General features: G+C 44.0%; 1 protein-coding gene across 1 annotated transcript in view; it reads left to right on the top strand.

The window, feature by feature from the left end:
* CLPTM1L (CLPTM1 like) overlaps window positions 1-20,968 on the top strand; it is a 55,780-nt gene that overhangs the window by 31,982 nt on the left and 2,830 nt on the right. Inside the window, exons 9-16 of the mRNA XM_074987893.1 lie at window positions 117-220; window positions 2,884-2,949; window positions 5,781-5,831; window positions 7,238-7,320; window positions 15,444-15,478; window positions 16,248-16,303; window positions 16,402-16,446; window positions 19,144-19,259. Of these exons, the coding sequence (XP_074843994.1) occupies window positions 117-220; window positions 2,884-2,949; window positions 5,781-5,831; window positions 7,238-7,320; window positions 15,444-15,478; window positions 16,248-16,303; window positions 16,402-16,446; window positions 19,144-19,259 (556 nt within the window). The remainder of the gene's footprint in view (window positions 1-116; window positions 221-2,883; window positions 2,950-5,780; window positions 5,832-7,237; window positions 7,321-15,443; window positions 15,479-16,247; window positions 16,304-16,401; window positions 16,447-19,143; window positions 19,260-20,968) is intronic.

Genomic DNA, 20,968 nt, shown 5'->3' with positions numbered 1-20,968 from the left:
TCTGTGGTCCACCACCTTATCATCTTTACCTTCTAGTTTAACATTCTTTCACCTGATACCACTTAGTATAATTTAAATATTAAATGAATAACATCCACTTATGTTTTCTTATCTAGTGCTTTGGCGTTGCTTCAGTACCGTGGTGATATTTCTTTTCCTTTTGGATGAACAAACAAGTTTACTGGTGTTAATTCCAGCAGGAGTTGGTGCAGTGATTGAGGTGAGTTAATAAAGCTCTGAAGTCTGCTTATGTCTGAATGTAAGTTTATTGCTGACATGGCTATTATTTGTATCTACAGTCCTATGGGGATAATGGTAAACTGTTTGTTTACTACATATATAGTATCTGTGTGTGTGTGAGATATATATATATATATATATATATATATATATATATATATATATATATATATAGTATGTAAGCTGTGTAAAAACTGTGTCAGCTTAAATTTTTAAGTGAATTAATTTAGAACAATTCCAATTTAGATAGAACACAGTTTAAATTACTTATCCTGAGTTACTTCTGTTTAGCTTGTTCTCTGCAAGGAATTCTAGCCCTAAACGGGAAACAATAAAACAGACAATGTAAACATTATAAAATACACAAAATAAACAAATTGGAGGAAGAGAACCTTTAACGGTTCAGTAAACAAAAGTGTGTACTGTGAGGTACCTATTTACTATTTGTTACAACACTAATTTGTGGAGGTTTTCCAATAAATTTAAGAGTTCAAATCAAAAGTCTTATTTGAAAATCTTGTACTTCTATTTAGAAGTAATACTCCAAGATTACAGAAACTGCAACACTGGTACCCTGTCATAAACAGAAGCATCAACTCTTCCACCCCAGTTCATATATGCTGTATCAAACCTCCTATCTTAAACTCCCTAGAAAGCATCCTTGTTTTCAGGAGAACCCAGTCCTCAGTTTCTGCCCCAGCCACTTCTCCATTCTTTCCAGACACCAACCAGAAGTCTAGTTTTGACACACAAGTTGAGAGCTAGAAGCCACCCTATCACTGTGCCCAGTTCCTTGGTCACCTTTTAAGGGCTGACTAGCTCCTTTCACCTTCAGCTGGGGCAAGATCACCACAGATCACTGGGTATTTTACATCATTTAGCATGGTTACTCCATAGTTTCTCATTGCCATCTGTGTTAGTGATTTCCCCAAGTGCCTGTTGAGGGCCTCTCCGGTCAGGACTTCCTGCAGCACAAAGCAGATACTCTCTTTGTAAAAGGGCATCATAGAACCAGTCCTCAACCCGTTCATCAGCCTGGTGTTCCACTCTCCATACTCTTTCACCCCAAAGAAGGATCATAGGATCTGCATTGTATTCAGTTTTCACCATCGCAGCATCTTCATCAGGATGATCACATTCGATATGGTGATACTTGCATTGATCAGCCCCTCCCTTGCTTAGGAAGCATGGTTTGCAGCTCTCGACATGAAGACACATACTTCCACATTGATATCCATCAAGCCCGCCATAAATCTCTTCACTTTCATGTGGGCAACTACTATTACCAGTTCTGGATTCCCCCCTTCGGCCTCATGATAGTATTCACTGTCTTGGCAACCCTAAAAAGGTGTCTGGGGTACTCTGTATCCTTAGCTGAATGACTGGCTTATGGATGTGCTCTTCCATTCCAAGGTTAAGCCACAGTTCACACTGTATGCTCTTTCCTTACCGCTCCTGGTGTCTGCACCAATGAGAAGTTAATGCTTGTCCTGACCCATACAATCAGTTTCATTGCTGCACACATGGACATCTTAGTGACACATGCCTTCACCCTCACCACTGGTGTTGCAGAATTATACTGCCACCTGTGCACCATGGTGCATTATTGCCTCTGTCTCCTCAGGCACATGGTGGCCTGCACCTGTGAGACACCCCACTCGCATTTGCGCTGCATACCCCAGTGAGATTGTCACCTCCCTTACCTAGTGGGTCAACCCTTCCAAGGTGCTCATTGGCATCCCTTTCTCCACCCTCATCACAACTGCCACTCTGACCACAGGCAACTCCCTCTCTGGCTGGGGCTCTCATGTGCACCAGCGCGTTGTCCAGGGGGTTTGCATACAATGCAAGGCCCTTATGCTCCTCACTGCCCTAGAACTGAGGGTAGTGCATTGGGCCTGCCGTGCATTCCTACATCTCATCTGTGCTGCTCATAGCCAGCTCCACTCAGACAATACGACAGTAGTCACCAAGCCTTCCCCCCGCAACACGTCTCAAAGTAGACCTCTGGATGCACCTATGCAAAAAATTTGCTGTCCAGTATCTTGCCATGGACCACAATTACAGTGTACTCAGTGCGGGCACAGGTGGCCACATCTGCCTCTCTAGTGAACAGCTTCTGGCATAACATCTGCCAGGTAACATGGCATACTGTGCATGCCTTCACCACCATTACACCATCAACTGGAGGGTGAAGGCAGATGCTGCCGTGAACCATACTGTCTCCCACACTGAAGTGCCTCTTGCATCCTCAGACTTGCCTCCATGCTGATCACTGATGCTGATCTGTGTTTGGAATACATTTAGGGACTATCACTCCATTATCTTTTCTCCATCCCCTGTGCTGCGCTTATTCACTTTTGAGGATGACCAAGAGGGCATCACAAAGCCCCATGTAACCTTGTTGGGACAATGTGACTCGTGTTGCTAGATGGACTGCTACAGAAATCTTTTGGCTCCAGTTCACGATACACATGTACACACATTTGGAATACAAACAGGTGCCCCCATCTTCAAGAACCTCCAGTTACCGGAAAGTAACCTCCTTTTCAACTCCAAGAATTAGATTTTGATATTCTTAGTTGTGATTTAATAAGTAGTTCTTGCTCTGTAAGCATTGTATATTTGTAACTTAATCTACAGCTCTGGAAAGTGAAGAAGGCACTGAAAATGACAGTTAAATGGAAAGGCATGAAGCCAGCAATCCAGGTAAAGGACCTTTGCTCGTTCATAATGACTAGAGCTGTTGAGCTTTTGGTTCCCACTGAGATTAGTGAACAGCTTCCTTTAAAATGAAAAAGCAAGTAAACAAAATATGCAGAAGTAAAATGTAAGTAAGTATACAGTAATCCTTCAGTTTATGTGGAGGTTTCATCCTGGGCAACCTCCACAAAAATAAAATTTTGCGTTAATTGGGGGTGGGGGCTGGGGAGATCCCCAGAATTCCCCTCGCTGGGGGAGCGGGCAGCTGGAGCCTCTGCAGAGCTCTGCTACTCCCCGGCTTCCCCTGGCTCGGAGGAGCGATGCAGCTGCCCGCTAACCCCATGTGCAGGTAGTGGGGGTGGACAAATCACATGTCCCCCCCCCCCCCCCCCGGCTTCTCCCAGTTGGGGGGCACACAGCTGCTTGCAGCACAGTTTCTGCCAGCTGGGGAAGCCAGGGGCTGGGGCAGGGAGGAGGTTTTGATTCGCACTTAACTCGTGTCAAAGTTAAACTCGAGACTCACAATTTGTCAGACAAAAAGCAGTCAAGTAGCACTTTAAAGACTAGCAAAATAGTTTATTAGGTGAGCTTGCGTGGGACAGACCCACTTCGTCAGACCACTCTGTTTATTAGCAAAGCTGCTCTGTTAATACATTCAGAAAAAGGTGAGCCCACCCACCTAGGGCTTAGGTCTCAATTTATACAGACAACAGAAGGCAAGTTAATAAACAAAGAAAAACCAGACACACACACACACCCCACAGCCCCTGAGACCAGTCACGTATCTTCATTTCCATATCACCTTCAGCAGTCTCCTGTTTATGACTCTCTGGTTACCTTAATTAATTACCATCTAGCACCTGCTGCTCTGGTTCCTGCTTTCCCAGGCACACCTAGCTCAATCCGAACCCACCCTACATTCCTACGCACAGCATCAACATAACTTCCCCTTCTTGAGCTCAGAAGCAACATTGTATCATAGTGTGATTTTTACAATGTAACTCTTATACTTCCACACTCGCATTAATGCAAGTTGAGTGCAAATCAAAATCGCGCTTCTCAAGGGTTTACTGTACCAATGCTTTTGTGTTCATCCATTTGTGTGATTCAGTAATAAAAAATTGCAGAAGGAGCTACTGAACCACAAATCAGTCTTCCCTTATTATTGCTGGAGAATAGAAATGCTGTTGGCTAATGAACTGAGAACGTGGAAAGAGTAATAGTGCATCTCTACTACAGGGAAGATGGACCCTGCAGTAGTCCCTCTTCCAAAGTGTGATTTAGTGCACCTACTAGGAACTTGCTAAATGGAACTCACAAGGTGCCTCTGTTGATCACAGTACTCCTGCCCCGTTAGCAATAAGTGAAGTCAACAGGGGTTCAGGCTCCCATCAACCTCCCTCAGTGGACACAGCGCAAAAGCCCAAATTAAGGTACATTGATGTTAGTTATGTAATTAACACAGCTGAATTGCGTACCTTAATGCGACCTCCCCACCCCCATAGTGTAGACCTGCCCTAAGTTATTGTCTGCAAAAAAGATAGTTCTTTGAGTTCTAGTCTAGTTCTAGTGGAATGGTGTGTAGTCCACTGCAGGGTGTGCATATGCTTCATGTGTCTGTCACCAGAGAATTCTTGCAAGCATTGCCAGTTAGTTTATGCCTGTGTCCTTGCTCTCCTCACAAACCTGTATATATGGAGCAGCTTGGAACAACGGCCTCTTTAGTTCCTTCTTACCCTGCTGGTCTGATTCTCAGTTTTCAGTATCTGGAGCCCTTTTTGTTGTGTTCGTCTTCGGAATGGCAAAAGACTTTTATGCCTCCTGGAGACGAAGTAATTAGCTTTGTACAGTTACCTAATATTAGGTCTCTAAGTGTGGTTTTGCTTTGATTTCATCAGTTTCTGTATAGACCATTGTATAGTCAGTGGCTGAAGAGCTCAATTTTCTGTCTCTAGCGTGTTGAAGAGAGCAAGGGTTGTAGCTGCATGTTTTTTTGAAGCATGGTAGATTTCTGTGAAGTTCTGTATGAGTTTAGCTTTAATCAGAGAAACTTTAACCTGCCATCGTATAACCAAGGGCTAGCCTGGCTGTGTCTAGATGGGCACAAATCTTCGAAATAGCCATATTTTGAAGATTACTGATGAGGCGCTGAATATTCTGTTCAGTGCCTCATTAGCATTAGGATGCTTCCGGCCGCGGCACTTTGAAAGCGCTCAGCTCGGCGTGGCTACACAGGGGCCTTTTCAAAAGGACCCTGCACCTTTCAAAATCCCTTTATCCCGTTCACTGAGTGGAATAAGGGGATTTTGAAAGGTGGGTCCTTTCGAAAAGGACCCCCATGGAGCCACGCCGAGCCACGTGCTTTCGAAAGCGGTGCTTTTGAAGCGCCATGGCTGGAAGCATCCTAATGCTAATGAGGTGCTGAATATTCAATTTAGCACCTCATCAGTAATCTTCAAAATGGCCATTAGCATGGCTGTTTCGAAGATTTATGCCCATGTAGACACACCCATACAGTTTCTTGGACCTTTGTAACCTTTTTTCTTGAATGGTATTGAAAAAATGAGTTTAACTTTGACATTCATGTAGAATTTAGCAGAGAAATTCCAGGGCCAACTCCTCATGGTAGAGTTGCACCTTTTTTCTAGTTTCTAAAATTTTCTAGTTGTTACCTTCCTTGGTTTAGGTTGCAGTTAGACCTAATATCACTGGAGTTTCCTTTGAATTTTATGATGATCTTGATTTGGTTTTCCTAATAAATCTTGTATTATATGGTCTCCTTCTTCTGTTTGTGTAAACCAATATGATTGCTTTTCTTTTTTTTAAATCTAATACAGTTTGGTGCATACAATGAATCTGAAAAGAGAACAGAAGAATATGATACACAGGTACGATACAAACCTGTAATATCATTGAGATGTTTGTTACTTAATCAAATGTGTAGTGATACTTAGTGCAGGCTGCTTGTTGGAGGACTTTCAGTCTTCTGTTGGGCAGCAAAAAGAGTGTGTATAATTGCGTCAAATATTATCTTGAATCTTTCTTATAAAAGTAGAAAGAAACAAATGTACCGGTTTTAATGGAAAGTAATGTATCATTTTTCGTTGAAGCAGTCCATAAGGATACCATCTAAAGAGCCCCTCCGCTGCTGACTTGAGCACTGTATGTTGTTTCCACTGGCCTTTTTCACCCTCCAAAGTTGTTCTTCAGGGCTTCAAAAACTAACTCTGGCACTCTCCCCTGAACATTTGAAAATACTCTACTGTGGCAGGGAGGGAAAACAGAAGTTCCTTGGTAACTTGTGATATTTTGGGAGTGGTCTGATGCTGAAGACTACAAAGGTGCCTTTTCAGTTCTTCCTTTGGTTCCCAGTCTCTGCCAAACTGCTCAATTACTGTGAGGTTGACAAAGATTTCAGTCTTGAGTGCTCAAGGCAGACAAAATGTGCTAATGTGGAGATGTACAAATCTGATTACAGTGCCAGGGCCTCAGTGCTTCCTTTACCTACCATAGTACCAGCAGCTTTGGGCCTACTACAGTGAATTATCCACACTTATTTCCAGTGCAGACTACTTGATTTTTTCCCTCCCTTGAAAAAAGGAAACACAATGAAACCATATTAGCCTCTGTTACTTAGAAGTAGCAGTTTCACCAGATTTCTACTTTGATTGTGCTCCTAGCGTGAGCTAGATGAAGTCTCTCCTACCTCTAAAAGGCTTTGGCCCTTTTGCTAAATGCCAGCAGATGCCATTGCTTAATATGTTTTGGTGGAACTGGTACTTTTTGAGAAGTGGACTTGAAAGTAGGTGCATCTCACTGGGTTAGCCCACATTCCCATCCTCCCAGGCCTTAAGGACAGTGAAATTTTCTAATTTAACTGTTCTGTTAATTGGAATATATTGGGAGTCCTTTTCATTTGCTGGCTGGACAGGCTGACTGTGGTACACTGAGATGGCAACTTAGTCACTGTGTAAGTGGCTGGCCTGGAACTCTTCTGTCTCACTCACCTTGTCTCCCCCTCCTGCTGCCTTCCAGCCACCTCCCAGGTGCTTAGTGGTCCGAAACTAAAAACTAAAGGTGTTCACACAATGTCTTGCATTGGGAACACACTCAAGGGATGGAATTGGCTGATATGTAGATTTTTAGAATTCAGGAAGTACAGGTATGTAATTTATTTTGCATGCAAATAAACAACCTGCAGACACTGGATTCAACTGACTCCCGTGAAAAATCTCTGCAACAAACTGATACACGAACTCTAACTGGAAATAAGCTGTCTTCTTTTTATCATCAGGCTATGAAATATTTATCCTATTTACTGTATCCACTTTGTATTGGCGGTGCAGTTTATTCACTTCTGAATGTGAAATATAAAAGGTAGGCTGCCATATATTGTTATAAAATGTTTAATTAAAGATGAATCACACTTTTAATAACCCTTTCTTATGTTAACTGATGTGTGATAATGGGGTTGCAGAAAGTTTTTGCTGTAAGGTATATCTGATCAGATATGTAGTGTTTGAAAATCGCTAGCTAACTTGTTTGAAGTCTTATTCTTAGATATTCACATTTACAGCCTTGCTCCCTGTTGTGTGGTCTGTAATATGGGGTACAAGTGTACTGCCTCTTTCTTGGTACACAAGAAGTTAACTTCCACTTTACTCCTTACTGATGGAAAAGCCATAAGAAAAGCTGCTGGAGCAACAAGGAGAGAGTGGCAGTGGCAAGTCAGAGGTCAACACGTGTACTAAGTCCTGGATGAACCCTACTTTTAGAGGAACTTTGCTTTTCTAACTGCTATCAAGTGGATTGTACTCTTATACAATGAAGTCAGAAGGTTAAGTTGCAGCAGTGTAAACCCCATTTAGTCACTACATAGATGTAACTATAGTGTAGAATATGCCTAAGAGGAAAGGTAGTTTTTGTGACTTCAGGGTACCAGATTGGGACTTACAAGACCTGACCTTAGTCTTCTGTCACAGTGTCCTTTTCTCACAATGAGGAAGTTACTTAATCTCTACCTCAGTTCCCCACCTGTAAAGTTGGGAATAATATGTCCTTTGTCTTTTCTGTTTGGATTGTGTGCTGATTGACATTTTGGACCTTTTGGTTAATGTGTTTGAACAGCACCTAGTGAAATGGAGCTCCTATCTCTAGTGGAAAAATAAAAAAGAAAATATACAGGCTTCTGAGAATAATTTTTGGATTTCCTGAATTGCTGACAATTATTCAAGTAATTTTAGAATGTTGAAAACATGACAATGCTTGTAGTTTCCTAGAACAATGAGTTACAAAAGATATAACTCACCAAAACTGCATCAGCAGGGAAGTGCCACAGAGCAACTAACTGTAGTGTAATAATGGTTTATCTCTTAAGCTTAATTTCTAGTTTCTTGTGAATTTTATCCATTTTGTGGCTATGGCATAATTGATCACACCTCACCAAAGACCAAAACTTCATTGTAAATATATTTCTAGTAACATAGTAGAACATTGTATTCTTCTTCGAGTGGTCCGCGTGGGTGCTCCACAGTAGGTGTTGGGCTCGCCCTGGTGCCGCAGATCGGAAATTTCCAGCAGTCTCCGTCGGGTTGCACATGCACCGATGCGCGTCGGTCCTTTGCGTGCTTATGGTCACATGCGCGATCCGGTCCTCGCCAGTTCCTTCTCAGCCGCCAATGACTGCAGACAGAATCCACTCCGGCTCCAACGCCTGAGACAGATAAACTCTGTTTTACTTATTGTTAATAGTTATAACTTGTTGCTTAGATATTATAGTGGTTTATGTTAGAGTGTATATAGTTTTAAAAGGAAAAGAGAGCAAGAGAAAGGAAGGAGGCAGCCGCCTCTGGCGGGTCTGCCATCTGAAGGCCTCGAAAGTTGCCTGTTAAGTGTTATCTGTTGCCAGACTGATTAACTGCTAAGTGCCCTGTTAGCACTTAAAGACTTAAAGCTTAAACAATGTCCTTGCCGGGTTTTAAGAAGTGTGAATCATGCCGGGAGGCCATGCCCACCTCAGATGGACATAGCAAATGTATTCGGTGCCTCGGGGAAGCCCATGTCCCCCAGAAATGCCCTCATTGCTCTAAGCTTACAGCTAGAGCGCGAAAGGACAGGGAAATGAGGCTAAAAATGTTCCTGTTCAACAAGGCCCTCCAGCCTGGGACATCAGAGAAGCCCCTATAAGGAGGGCTCTTCGGGCTCGCACAAGAGGAAGGCAGCTTCTCTGACCTCCTCTGTGCAGAAGAAGAAGAAGCTTTCACCAGCTCGATCCCTGCCAGTTACCTCTACGAGTGGAGCACGGGGCCCAGGCCCGCTGGCCCCTCATAGTGGGAAGGCCGCGGCACATGTGACCGTGCAGGGGCCTCCGGTTGTTAAGGAGGCGGCACCGAGGGCTCTGCAGGCTCTGGAAGTGTCGGCACCGGCTTCTACGGCATCGAGCCTTGCGACACCGACAGCACCGGAGCGAGGGCACCCGGCACGGGGCCCAACGGTGCTGGACGAGACTACCCGAGTGGCACCGAGGGCAGCGGAACCGAAAGCAACGGAACAGAGCACGGCACCGACTACAGTGCCGAGCTCCCCGGCGCCGATGGGAACACCTGCAGCGCCCGAACGGGGGAAGGCGAAGACTAAGACCCGGCACCGCAGCCCTTCCCCAGAGATCATTGTGCTGCCATTATCACCTCGCTCTCCCCCAGAGATTCACCAGGCAGCAACTCCAACAGCCTGCCGCAGGCTTCCGTCTCCATTCCTTCAGCCGCCATCCCCCGGGTTTGGACATTTTTCACCAACTTCCAGCAGGGATCCCTATGAATACTATCACAGGGGATCCCCGCCTATGTCAGTGTCATCTCGATGGTCATGTCCTTCTACACATCACGTCTACACTTTCAGGTCATGGTCCAGGTCCCCATGACCGGGCCCTTACCCTTGTTGTTATGGTCGTCCTTGCCATACGGGACATCGGCACAGGGGATCAGGGTCTCGGGGTAGATCCTCGTCGACATCACAGCACACGGTCTCACCCTGGGGGAACACCTCAAATTTCCCAGTCAGAGAGTGGTTCAAAGGATCTGGAACCCCATCTGGAAACCTTGAAAGTACAAACATGTGAACAGCGTCAGGAACCTGAGGACTTAGAGAAAATGTATCATAGCGATGCCTCCTCGTCCTCCCCAGATGAAGCAGTTGTTCCTGGAGATATCTCTCCCCCAGATGACCTAAAGCAGTTTCAGGAGTTGTTCAAAAGGGTGGCTCAATCACAAGACATTCAAGTGGCAGAGGTGCAGGAGAAACACCATAAGCTCCTCAAAAATCTCAGACCGCCAGCTTCATCTAAGATTGCCATCCCATTGGATGAAGCGATTATGGAGTCAGCCACCAATATCTGGCAGACTCCAGACTCCATCCCTCCTACAAACATGAGGGAGGATGAGAAGTATTTTGTCCCTGCCAAGGGCATGGAATTTCTGTTCAGTCACCCACAGCCGAATTCACTAGTGGTTGAATCCTCGCAACACAGAGCCAAAACGTCCCAATATAGGTCTGGGGAATCAAACAAGGACACAAAGAAATTAGACCTGCTCGGCAGAAAGGTTTACTCATCGTCTACCTTACTGCTATGAATGGCGAATTACACCGCTCACTTGTTGAACCACAATTTCAACAATTATTCTAGACTCACCTCCCTCACGGATTTCCTTCCAGAGGACAAAAAGCCGGTCCTCAAAGGAATCGTCCAGGAAGGCTACGCAGCTTCACGAGCAGGCGTTCAGATTGCCTTAGATGTAGCGGACACAGCGGCTCGTTCCACAGCCACTGCGGTAGTAATGCGCAGGGAATCGCGGCTCCAGACGTCCGGAATTCCCAGGGATCTGCAAGTAAAAATCGCAGATCTTCCTTTTGATAGGCAGAAGTTATTTGTGGACTCAACTGACTCCGTCCTACACTCCAGCAAGGACTCGAGAGCTACACTTAGGACCCTGGGTCTATACACCCCGCCGTACAGGAGGAAGAAGTTTTACCCTCAGCAACAGCGTTACGCTTATCAACCACAGCGTATTCAGTATCAATGGGGGTATGACCAGGGGTGCCAACAACAGCCACAGCAGTACAGGGCCCCTAGACGTCGGCCCCAGCAGGGCCGCGCCCCCTCCGGACAAACCATAAGACAGCAGGTTTGATGGGTATGTCGGGGACTGCAAAACCAAGACCGTCTCTCAGTGCCAATCTCAACACGTTTCACCATCGACTCAAGCCGTTCTACTCTCAATGGCAAAGCATCACCACAGACAGATGGGTATTGGAGATTATAGCCAGGGGGTACACAATCCCCTTTCAATCATTGCCACCACTGAACCCTCCAACCAGGCCCTTTTTCAAGGATTTGTCTCACCACACAAAGTTAAAACAGGAAGTGGACCACCTCTTGTTCATAGGGGCGGTGGAGAGAGTACCGGAACAATTCCAGGGGAAATGCTTCTACTCCCGGTACTTCCTGACAGAGAAGAAGACAGGAGGTTGGAGACCAATCCTGGATTTACGGGCCCTCAATCGGTATTTGCGCAAACAGCATTTCAAAATGACTACAATTGCTTCCATAATCACGGCACTGGATGATGGAGGCAGGTTTGCAGCCCTCGACTTACAGGACACGTATTTTCATATAGCAATTCATCTGGCGCACAGACGTTTCCTCCGATTCACAGTAGGCAGAGAACATTTCCAGTACGGAGTCCTTTCATTCAGTCTCTTTTCGGCACCCAGAGTTTTCACCAAAACCCTGGCGGTCGTATCAGCGTATCTACACAGACAAGGCATCTTCATTTTTCCATACCTGGACGACTGCCTGCTGAAAGGAACTTCCAAAGCGGAGGTCTTACGAATGATACACATCACCACAAACACATTTGCCTCGCTGGGCCTCATCATCAACCTCTCGAAGTCAAAAACCGAGTCCACGCAAAATATAGAATTTATAGGGGCGCGTATAGACTCTGCTACATCAAGGGTATACCTGCCCGATGCCCATTTTTGCGCCATCAAATCCCTGGTACAAATAATAACGTACAGCCCCGCTGTCCCAATCTAACATGTCTACAGCTGTTGGGGCACATGGCAACCACCACATTTGTGGTACAAAATGCCAGACTGCACATGCGAGGCCTGCAGCATTGGTTGGCGAGCGTGTACAGACCAATAGCCCATACCATTCACAGGATGGTATCACCCACAATGGAGGTGTGAAGGTCACTGGCATGGTGGGCAGACCTCGAGAACCTACTAGTAGGGGTGCCTTTCCGCCAACCACAAATTACCGTTTTTCTCACAACAGATGCATCCCATATGGGATTGGGAGTGCACATTGGCAACAAAGTCACTCAAGGTTTATTGTCCCCTGTGGAGTAGACACTGCATATAAACATACTAGAGCTCAGAGCAGTGTTCAATGCATGCAGGCGTTTTCAAAATTACCTGCACGGAAAAGTAGTCGGGATAAATACCGACAACACCACCACCATGTTTTATATAAACCGACAAGGAGGGGCCGGATCTCATGCACTCTGTGCGGAGGCTGTCCGGTTGTGGAACTGGTGTATTGCCAACAATATAACCCTAAGAGCTTCATACATACCGGGTGTCCACAACGTAAAGGCAGACCAACTCAGCAGACGCTTTGCGCTTATGCACGAGTGGCAGATCCGTTCCGACCTGCTCCGACGAGTAAATGGGGGTTTCCCCAAATCGATTTGTTTGCCACTCACAACAAGAAATGTCCCCAGTACTGCTCCAGAGCGGGCACAGGACAGGGATCCTTGGGGGACACCTTCATGATCACATGGGAGAGCCCTCTACTCTATGCGTTCCCTCCCACAATACTCATACACAAGGTTTTGGAGAAAGCCAAAAGGGACAGAACACACATGATACTCAGTCCCAACCTGGGACTGACAGCAATGGTTTCCGCTGCTTCTCCGCATGGCATGTCGCCGGCCATTTCCCCTGCCAGCAGTACTGGACCTTCTCACACAGGCTTGGAGGTCAATAATGCATCCACATCCACAGGGACTCTGCCTACAGGCATGGTTAATCCATGGCTCAATGCCTTAGAGAGCACATGTTCAGAGGGAGTGAAGCAAGTCCTGAAGTGCAGTCGGAGGACTTCCTCCAGAAGGACTTATGAGCACAAGTGGACACGATTTACCTCCTGGTGCTGTTCCAAGCAGTTAACACCTCTGGATGCCCCTATAACTGCAATTCTGGACTACCTGGTGGAGCTCAAACGAGAGGGGCTCTCTCTATCCTCGCTAAAGGTTCATCTCACGGCTATATCAGCTTTTCGACACACAGAGGAAGGGCCAACCATATTCGCCCATCCTGTTGTCACGCGGTTCCTAAAGGGGTTAGCAAACCTGTATCCCCCTCGGAAACCGCTACCACCGTCATGGAGTTTGGACTTGGTCCTCCACACGCTCTCGGGACCGCCCTTTAAACCATTGGCCACGGTCCCCCTCCGGTTAATTACCATGAAGACAACCTTCCTTCTTGCGATTTACGTCAGCCCGTCGGGTGAGCGAGCTTGCAGGAATAATGGCCACACCGCCCAGCACAGTGTTCTCAAAGGAAGCGGTGGTCTTACAATTACACCCAGCCTTCGTTCCAAAGGTCTCTTCAGAGTTCCACATTAACGAACCAATAGTATTACCCTCGTTTTATCCTAAGCCTCACAACTCCGGCAAGGAGGCACAGCTGCACTTATTAGATGTGAGAAGGGCGTTGGCCTTTTACATAGATAGGACTTAAGCCTTTCCGGAAAACGGACAGACTCCTGGTGTCCCTCGCACCCAGGTCGAAAGGGGAAGGCCTGTCTTCACAGAGGATTTCAAACCACATTGTATCATGCAGAAGACTGTGCTATGAGCTTTGCAAGACTCCTCTGCCAGTTCCGCCCAGGGCTCACTCCACTAGAGCGATGGTGGCGTCGATGGCCTTCTTCAAGGGAATCGCGCTGAGAGACATCTGCAGAGCAGCGACTTGGTCATCCTACGACACCTTTGCCAAGCACTATGCCATGCACCGGGTGTTTGATGAGGATACATGCCTGTCGACAGCAGTCCTCTCAAGGGCAAGCTGCACATAAATCGGGTACCCACTTCCTTTTTTGGGGTCATTGCTGGGTAGTCACCTACTGTGGAGCACCCACGGGGACCACTCGAAGAAGAAAGAAGTTACTCGCCTGTGTAGTAACGATGGTTCTTCGAGATGTGTCCCCGTGAGTGCTCCACTACCCACCCGTTCCTCCCCACTTCAGAGCTCTGTTTCGTGTTTTTCAGAGGCATCTGGAGCGGTTGACCAGGAACTGGTGGGGACCGGATCGCGCACGTGACCGTAAGCGCACGAAGGACCGATGCGCATCGGCACATGTGCGACCCGATGGAGACTGCTGGAAATTTCCAATCTGCGGCGCCGGGGCGAGCCCGACACCTACTGTGGAGCACCCATGGGGACACATCTCGAAGAACCATCGTTACTACACAGGTGAGTAACTTCTCTTTATCAATACAATTTTGAGGAGTAAGGGGATTTTGAAGTTGCCCCGGCACTTTGAAGTACCAGCGGGTGAGCCGCAGCTAGATGCGTGCCGGTACTTTGAAGTTTAAAACTTCAAAGTTGCTGTGGGGGGAATTTGCTTAATGAAGTGCTGCCTATGCACGGCAGCACTTCATTAGTAAACTTGCAACACCCTAATTCCTATCCTTCCTTTGAAGGAAGGTGGTAGTGTAGACACAGCCCTTATGTTTTTACATTAAGCTCAAAATTCACATCCCTAACTGATATCAGGTGAGCCTTATTCTTATGCAGTGGTGTAATCTTATCAAATTTACTGCAATATTACACAGCAACCTCAAGTTTTGATTTGCTTTTGATCACCCTAGCATTATGTATTTCTAACTTTATGTTCACTCCACTGAGCATTGCTTTTTGTTACCTTACATTTTTTCCTCAGTTGAATCTCATCGTATTCACTATCCAGGTTTCCAATTTCTCTATTGTTAAAATGGTATATTCTATGTCTTAATATTTGCAATTTTGAATAATCTCCAAGCCAGTAACAATCCTCCTTTGCTTAGATTTCCTTGTGGAAATAGCATTCCTTTTAATGCTAATTTGAATTCCTGAGTTTTTCAAAATCCTGAAATACTGACTCTGATACAACCCCGTTCTCACACTGGACAGTTGAGGCACTGCATATCGCAGTAAGACACTTCAAAATGCAAAAGAACACCTGAAATTTTATCAAATTAAAGTGGTTAATGAGATGTGAAGGAAATGTCATGTCTGTTTTTAAAAGTGATGGTTTTGAAGACCTGAACTTTATTGTTTTCACTGCTAAAACACTGTCTAGAAGGTGATGTTCTCTGAGTTGTCATCAGTTTAGTGTTGCATTATAATTGTAGGGGAGGAAAATGAAAAATAACTACACTCTTCTTTTTTAGCTGGTATTCTTGGTTGATTAACAGTTTTGTCAATGGTAAGTATCTCTGTATTTTCCTCTCATGCTACACACATGTATTATTTTTTGATATTAAGGCCAAGAAGTTTGAAAATAGCTTAAAATTAGGCTGACTTCTTTAAGTGATCTGCTGTGCTTGATGGTTTAAAAAAAAATCAGGTCACTTATTTAGGTCCTTAAATGTGGATATATTAACCTGAGTATGTTCCTGTTAAATATTGGGCTAGGTTTGGGGTTTTTTTAATTTTTACAGATTACCTTTGAAAATACAGATTACGGCATCTCAGAATTTGTAACTGTGATATAGCAGTGTGATTTGTGTCAAGATTTGGCAGTGCACACAAAATAATAGTAGTCAAGTAGTGGAGCCAAGGGTTAGAAAAAAGGCCTTAAAATAGCTGTATAATGGAACATAGTCCATTTAGAGTAAACCACAGAGCGAGGATGATTACGAGAATTTTTGTAAATTTTTGTGGCATTTTTGCACCACCCTCAAGGATATGTCTGCACTGCAGCTTGGAAGTATGCTTCCCAGCTATGGTAGGTAGACACACACTAGCTGTGTTCAAGCTAGTGCTATTTTGAATGCATTAGCTCGAACAGAGCTAGTGTGTGTCTGTCTAGCCAAACTGGGCAGTAGACTCCCAGCTTCATTGTAGATATATAATTAATGTTAAGGAGACGTGCATATGAAGAGGGAAAACTGTGATGTGTGTCAAACTGAAAGTGTATAAACTTGCATGGAGGAATTGTGGCAAATGTCTTAATATGTTCATTATATCTCCAGGAGTATATGCTTTTGGGTTCCTATTTATGTTGCCCCAGCTGTTTGTGAATTATAAGGTATGTGTAAATGTTTCTAATGGGATGTCAGTGGCTTTCAATTATCTAATGTCTTCACAGTTTTGTTACAAATTATGTGTACGTTTCTTTTCCTGTAGATGAAATCAGTTGCACATTTACCATGGAAGGCATTCACATATAAAGTAAGTAGAACTGTAATTTCAAAAATTTTTAGTTAAGCAGGGCAATAATGTGTAGCTCAAATGTGAATTTTTAGTCTTTAAAACTGCCAGTTTAACCCAGAACAAAGCAAAATAAAGCTATTACTCCATCTTCAGGTTTTACCTTGTGGCTTTTCCATAATGCAAATTATTTTAGCTTTCTACTTTTGATGACATGACTGGTTTTGATTGTCAGCAGTCTTTCCTGTTGGTAAAATACTTGAAATGCATATATTCAGTAAAACAGTAATAGACATTTCCATTGATTGCTAAATATGTTGCAAATTGAAATACAGTTCTTGGAAGAAGTCACAACCCCACATACTCTGGACAAACTTTTTTTTTTTTTTTTTTTTTTTGCAGATCAGGGAAAATACATTTTATTTGGAGAGTTTTATGAAGATTTTAAAATTTACATGTTGTTCATACATAATATAAGGACTAATTGATAACTGGCTTTCCACAGTGAAAGTGACCAATGGGGTATTCATGCATCCCCACATTTTCAATTGAACTGGTAATGCAACATCAGTGTAAACATGTCTTTTTCAAGGTTTATAATAAAAATAAGATATTTAAACAGTAATGTAATGGTCAGAGCAGAGTAGCAGCTGTTTCCTTACTGGCAATGCTGCACTTGTTTCCATCCCCTGTTGGAATGTGTGTGTGGTTGTTTATCTCTAAGGACCTGGTTCAAGCAAAAATATTTACTAATATAATCGACATTCCTGGAGTGCATTATGTCTTCTGAATTAAAAAGAGCCTCTGCAGATTCTGATTTCAATATTGGTAGAAGCATTTGAAGCGATCGGAGGATATGGAGCATAATACGTTCTGTATGTTTCTTGTTTTAGTTTCCCCAAATAGTTTCCTTTTAGATCTGATTTCTGGAGTGCAATCCAACATTGAGGAGCTGTGTCACAATCTGCCCTGGAGCCTAAGGTGCCTCATTGTGCTGGGTTCTGTGGCTTTGCAACTTGGGCACCACACAAACAGCATCCAGGTCACACCTTGAGCGTCTGCATATAGCCACAACCCTGGTCCAGCAAGCAGGCAGGAAATATTAGTCATACTCTGACTTCCTTGAGTACATCATGCAGAGAGACCTCAACACACTCCTGGGTCCTGGATTAATTATTAAACCAAAAAAGTGTGTGCTGCATTGTCCAGATATATTAGGTCTGTTGCTCCTCGAAGGGGATTAAGATACAGTAGGGTCACAACATTCGCAAGGGTTCAATGTTGAATTTTGTGAATGTCATTTGCCAGGAGTTCTGGTGAAGCAGTGGCTGCTAGCGCTCATTGTCCTGGGGTAGCGGCAGCCACTTGTGAATAACTGAATTTGCAAACCTTAAAGTCTCAAATGTCATGACCTTGCTGTATAATGGTTTGCCATATCAAATGGAGTTATCCATACAGTTCACAACACTGAATTAGTTTTCATTAAAGAATAAACAAGTTGGTTTAATTACAAAGAGAGAGGTTTTAAACAAATACAAATTATGAGGCATCAAAATTAGAAATGGTTACAAGAAAAAAATATATAAAATCTTCTTAGACCTAACAAATGTGACTTGGTTCAAAGTGACTTTTCCAAGGACATATCCAAGTAACACTGCTGACCAAATTCTCCGTTAATGGTTTTTTTTTTTTGTTTGCCCTTTTAAGTGAGAGGGAGATGGACAGGGCAACTATGTGGCATTTTTGCCCCCACACTTTTATAGTTGAGTCATTCTGCAAAATGCATTTTCATGAGAGCGACCCCTGGGTGAAGTTCTTCCCAGCTGAGAACAAGGAGACCTGGAATCTGGAGGAAGTTCCATGTTGGCTCTTCTCACCAGAAAGAATGCAGATATGTTGCCTTGTTTCTTGCATTCTTACCTTTCCATGCCAAAGAATGGCCATTTGATAGGTAATGGCCCCATAGTTTTGACAACACCCAGCTAAGTGTGTCAGCTTGTTTTGTCTTTTGAGAAACAGCTTTACCTACTTCTCAGATGTAGTAAACACACTTCTGTCACAGTGACTTCAGCTTATATTCATAACTATACATATAATGCTGCTACATACATTTCCCCATGACATTATTGCCCAGAATGTTTAGTTTTCAAATGATACCTTCCAAGGAATATTTTTAAAAAGATTACAATAATGTGTAGGCTATGAATAACAGTGCATTCTGTTACAATCTGTGTGAATATTTTATTGCCTTCCTCTACATCCTTTTTTATTCTATTCCTCACTTCAGTGTTCCAGTATTACAATACATTGTTGAGAATGCGCTGTCCTTTAATTATGATAATGAACCTTGTTAACTAAAATACTCAAAGATTAAAAATAATCCTGAACGTTCCATGTTTCTGTGGTAGCATGGCCAACACAGGCAGACCTGAAGTTACCACCTCACTGCTAAATGTAGACACTGGTTCAGGCAGATCCATTTTTTTTTTTTTTTTTTTTTTTTTTAAAACCTGGTTGTAACTTCTCCAGTTCAAAATTCTGGCTCTTTTTGAGGTTTTTACCTATTAGTTCTTATATTGTGCACTGTGTTCTCAGACATAGGTAGTAGCCCAACTCCTGGTATGGTGTGTTAAACTGACCACCTAACCACAGAGTTAATGTGCTACCAACTAAATTATACGTGACTCCTTTGCTGAAAATTGTTGTTGTATTTTTCAGGCATTCAACACCTTCATTGATGACATCTTTGCTTTTATCATCACTATGCCAACATCGCATAGGCTGGCATGTTTTAGGGATGATGTAGTGTTCCTTGTCTATCTTTACCAAAGATGGTAGGTTTGCCCTCTATCCCTACTCCTCTTCTTTACATTTTACTGTTGTCCCTCAACTAAAGATCCATACCGATATGTCAATACTAATTAGGTACAAGAGACAAAAGTAGTTTGGGGTTCACTTTAAGACTTCACGCCGTACAGTGTATGGCGTTTTTGAATCTGATGGTCCCCAAGCTATACTTTTACAAATTACTTATGCTTTGAGAATTAAATATAAATAGATCACCAACCTGATTACTGGCACTTGACTACATAATGGATCCTCCTGCCTTTTTGTTTGGCTTGAAAAATTCTTCACCTTGGCCACAAGAAAGCTAGCCTTGGTGAGAGAGGCACCTGCACCAACAATTCTAACAACATTTAACCATGCTTTCTTAAAACAAAAATATCTGGCCAGTAACATTGCAAAACTAACATTCCAAAAGTGACCTAGCATACTTTCCCTGAGTCTGCAGACAGCTCCAAAACTTCTACTATTTAGTTTTGCCATGCAGGGTGATATTAATAAGACTCCTAATTTTTATTGCTGCCACTGTGCAGAACTATGTAGCTGTCAAAAATTCATGTCAGGTTTCTTGTTGGATGGGGAAATTAAGAGAAGATGCAGATTTTGGAGTTTTTCCTTGGGAAGGAAGGTGGAATAGGAGACAGGTAAGATCTTTAGACTAGCAGCAGAGATGTCCTTTTCTGTTCACATCTTTGTGGCATGCAGGGAGAGTGATTAGTGTACTGGAAATTCTCTTCCCCTAGCAGCAAGGGGTGAGGAGGAGGAGACTCAAATCACTTTCCATCCAACAGTTAAAGGTTGATAGAGCTTCACGTTTGCATGGCTCCTGGAAGCAAAGGCATATCTCCCTTCCACCAAGCCACTATGCACAGGGGCAGCCAGAGGGCTCCATGCAGTTACTCCACCCCAAGCACCATCCTGCAGCTCTCATTGGCTGGGAACCACAGTGGAGGGGAGCTACAGCAAAAATGGGAGGGAGAAATGCACAGCCAGCTGCCAGCACCTTCATGTAGGAGGAGGCAGGTGGAAGGGATACTTACTGCTGCTTCCAAGAGTTAAGTAAGAGGTAAGTGCAGCCTGGAGTCTGCATCCCCAGACAGAGCCCTCAGTGGCACCCCAGTGCACTCCAACTCCCTGTCCTAGCTTGGAGCCTCCTTCTGCTCTCTGAACTCATTTCTGACCCTATTTCAGAGCTCACACCCCCAATCAGAGCCCTCATCCCCTCCCACACCCCAACCCAAATTGTCTGAGCCCTGTACCTAAAAGTTTGCCCACCCCTGGACTAGACAGCACAAAGCAGCTTTTGACAGTTGCTGGCTTTCTTATCAAGGCATTTCCAAGAAGTTGGAGATGTTAGCTCTCCCTTAATGACTATTTTTTTTATCCTGTTCTGAATCACTAGTGGATTTTAGTCCTCCCAGCTAGCAGGATTCTGATCTGCTTTTCAGAGCCTCTGCTATATAAAAATGTGAAATTGAAGACAAACAATTTAAGTAAATATTATATGGTGGTTCTTTTAAAATTTTAGCTTTATTTAAATGTATAAAGAAGTGGCAAAAGAGGTAAATGAAAGTTGTATTTATAAAAGCCCAGGCTCTTTTGATTCAAGGAGTATTTGTCTTGAAAGTGTGGTTTCTTGGAAAGTGCTGGCAGCTGATCTTCAAAGGCGTATGTCAGGTCTATTGCCCAGTTATCCACA

The sequence above is a fragment of the Carettochelys insculpta genome, chromosome 2 (genome assembly GCF_033958435.1).
Source record: "Carettochelys insculpta isolate YL-2023 chromosome 2, ASM3395843v1, whole genome shotgun sequence".
Classification (NCBI taxonomy): Eukaryota; Metazoa; Chordata; order Testudines; family Carettochelyidae; genus Carettochelys; species Carettochelys insculpta.
This window is presented reverse-complemented; position numbering and strand designations above follow the sequence as displayed.